The following is a 1,953-nucleotide window of genomic DNA, read 5'->3' as shown; positions in this document are numbered from 1 at the left end:
CCCTCCGTTTTTGTTCAGCTTCACCATGAACTTCTCGCTGCAAAAGGAACCGAGTTCACAGTTTCAGAGAGTCTGTCGACCACAGAGCTCCTGTGCGCTCGACAGCGAGCATTGTGGGTATATTGTGAACCCCGCCCCCCTCCATGTACCTGATCTGTTTGGCCTCGCGAGTGTCGTACAGAGAGAAGAAGACGTCTGCGTCCTCGCTGATGCTGTTGTACGTGAAGCTCTTCAGGTTGATGAAGAGGTGGTGCGACACCGGGACACGGCAGCCGTCGCCGTGCCGCTGTCTCGTGCTGTCACCCTGGGAGACGGAGAGGAAAGTGAGTCGACGGGGTCGGGGCTGCGAGCCCGGACGAGCTTTATGCAACAGATCAATGGGGGGTACTGTACGTCGTGAATAATTCATTGCAACCGCTCTGTCACGTGTACAGGACGTCTGCAGGAGGCCGAGCAGACGAGCACGTTCCAAGAAAACGATGAATGAATGATGGAGACTGCAGCTCTGGAGGGCTGCGTCTGTTGTTGGGGAGGCGGGCGCATTCATTCTGTATTTATATGATGTAGGACCACTTTAATAAGCTTTCAGGGATTATGTGCATCTCAGTCTTCAGGTCCCCATAAGGATCACGTCTGTGGTATTATTGCCATTTTTATTTTGTTTATTTTTTGTTGCAAAATTACTAAAAAACTTACTAAAAAAAACGTAATTTATCCAGATTTTAGTGCTATATAAATTAGCTTTATTGTTAGACTATACACTTTGGTTGCGTCTGGTTGCTAAAATGATAAAAAGCTAAAAAGCTAAAATGCTAGAAAGCTAAAAAACTTAATCTATCCAGATTTTAGCACTATATAAATTAGCTTTATTGTTAGACGATACACTTTGGTTGCGTCTGGTTGCTAAAAAGCTAAAATGCTAGAAAGCTAATAAGCTAAAAAGCTAAAAAAAACTTAATTTATCCAGATTTTAGCGCTATATAAATTAGCTTTATTGTTAGACTATACACTTTGGTTGCGTCTGGTTGCTAAAATGATAAAAAGCTAAAATGCTAGAAAGCTAAAAAACTTAATTTATCCAGATTTTAGCACTATATAAATTAGCTTTATTGTTGGACTATACACTTTGGTTAACTCTGGTTGCTAAAATGCTAAAAAGCTAAAATGCTAGAAAGCTAAAAAACTTAATTTATCCCGATTTTAGTGCGATATAAATTAGCTTTTTTGTTGGACTAGTATTAGGTATATTGCTGCTTTGACAAAGATGACAGTTGTAATACTAATTAAATCCTTTTTTTCAACACTTTGGTCTGGCATGCAAAAATGCAAAAATTATAAAAAGCTAAAAAGCTAAAATGCTAAAATGCTAAAATGCTAAAAAGCTAAAATGGCAGCATAAGGTAGAGTACTTGTAGGGAAAGTGGACGGACCCGCTGGCCTATGTGTGTTATTTCATCCTCCGTTGTGTGTTGCCGTCGTTCAGCACTCGTAGCCTACATGCGGGATGTGATGCTGGGTCTTCGTGGTAATTGCCCCGCCTCTCCTGACTTGTGATTGGACGGCAGGGTTAAAAAGTTTTCCCCAAAGTTTAAAATGTTTCAACCCTCAGTTATTCTTTTCAGGCATTCTATCAGTAAATGTGAGTATATGGAAGATCCACTCGGGTCTTTTTATTTATTTTTGGGATTCTTTAAACTGGTGCTTATGACATTTAGGAGCCACGACTGTCTAAAGAGCCTATGTGTGTTACAGCAGCAGTGTGAAACATCTCGGGGCCCAAGTGGTCCACCTTTACACTTCTTATGGAGCATGACGGTGACACCTTGTAATTGTAATTATCTATCAAGGGCTTTCAACCCAACAAGATAATGTGCACTTTCGCTTCCCTCGTCTCAATTGTGTTTTTTTGTATGTGCTCTTGGTTAAGATGTCTGCATTAAGGTCCGTGTTCAA

At 41.1% G+C, this 1,953-nt stretch overlaps 1 protein-coding gene across 1 annotated transcript in view; it reads right to left on the bottom strand.

The window, feature by feature from the left end:
* The window catches only part of LOC306743889 (dedicator of cytokinesis protein 3-like), a gene marked incomplete at both ends in the record, with an annotated part of 55,970 nt that overhangs the window by 31,555 nt on the left and 22,462 nt on the right, over positions 1-1,953 (bottom strand). The window contains 2 exons of the mRNA XM_079226454.1: positions 3-37; positions 150-304. Coding sequence (XP_079082580.1) covers positions 3-37; positions 150-304 — 190 coding nt within the window. The remainder of the gene's footprint in view (positions 1-2; positions 38-149; positions 305-1,953) is intronic.

The sequence above is a fragment of the Taurulus bubalis genome (genome assembly GCF_910589615.1).
Source record: "Taurulus bubalis genome assembly, chromosome: 11".
NCBI lineage: Eukaryota > Metazoa > Chordata > Actinopteri > Perciformes > Cottidae > Taurulus > Taurulus bubalis.
The sequence above is the reverse complement of the archived record's forward strand: the minus strand, read 5'-3'. Positions and strand labels throughout refer to the sequence as shown.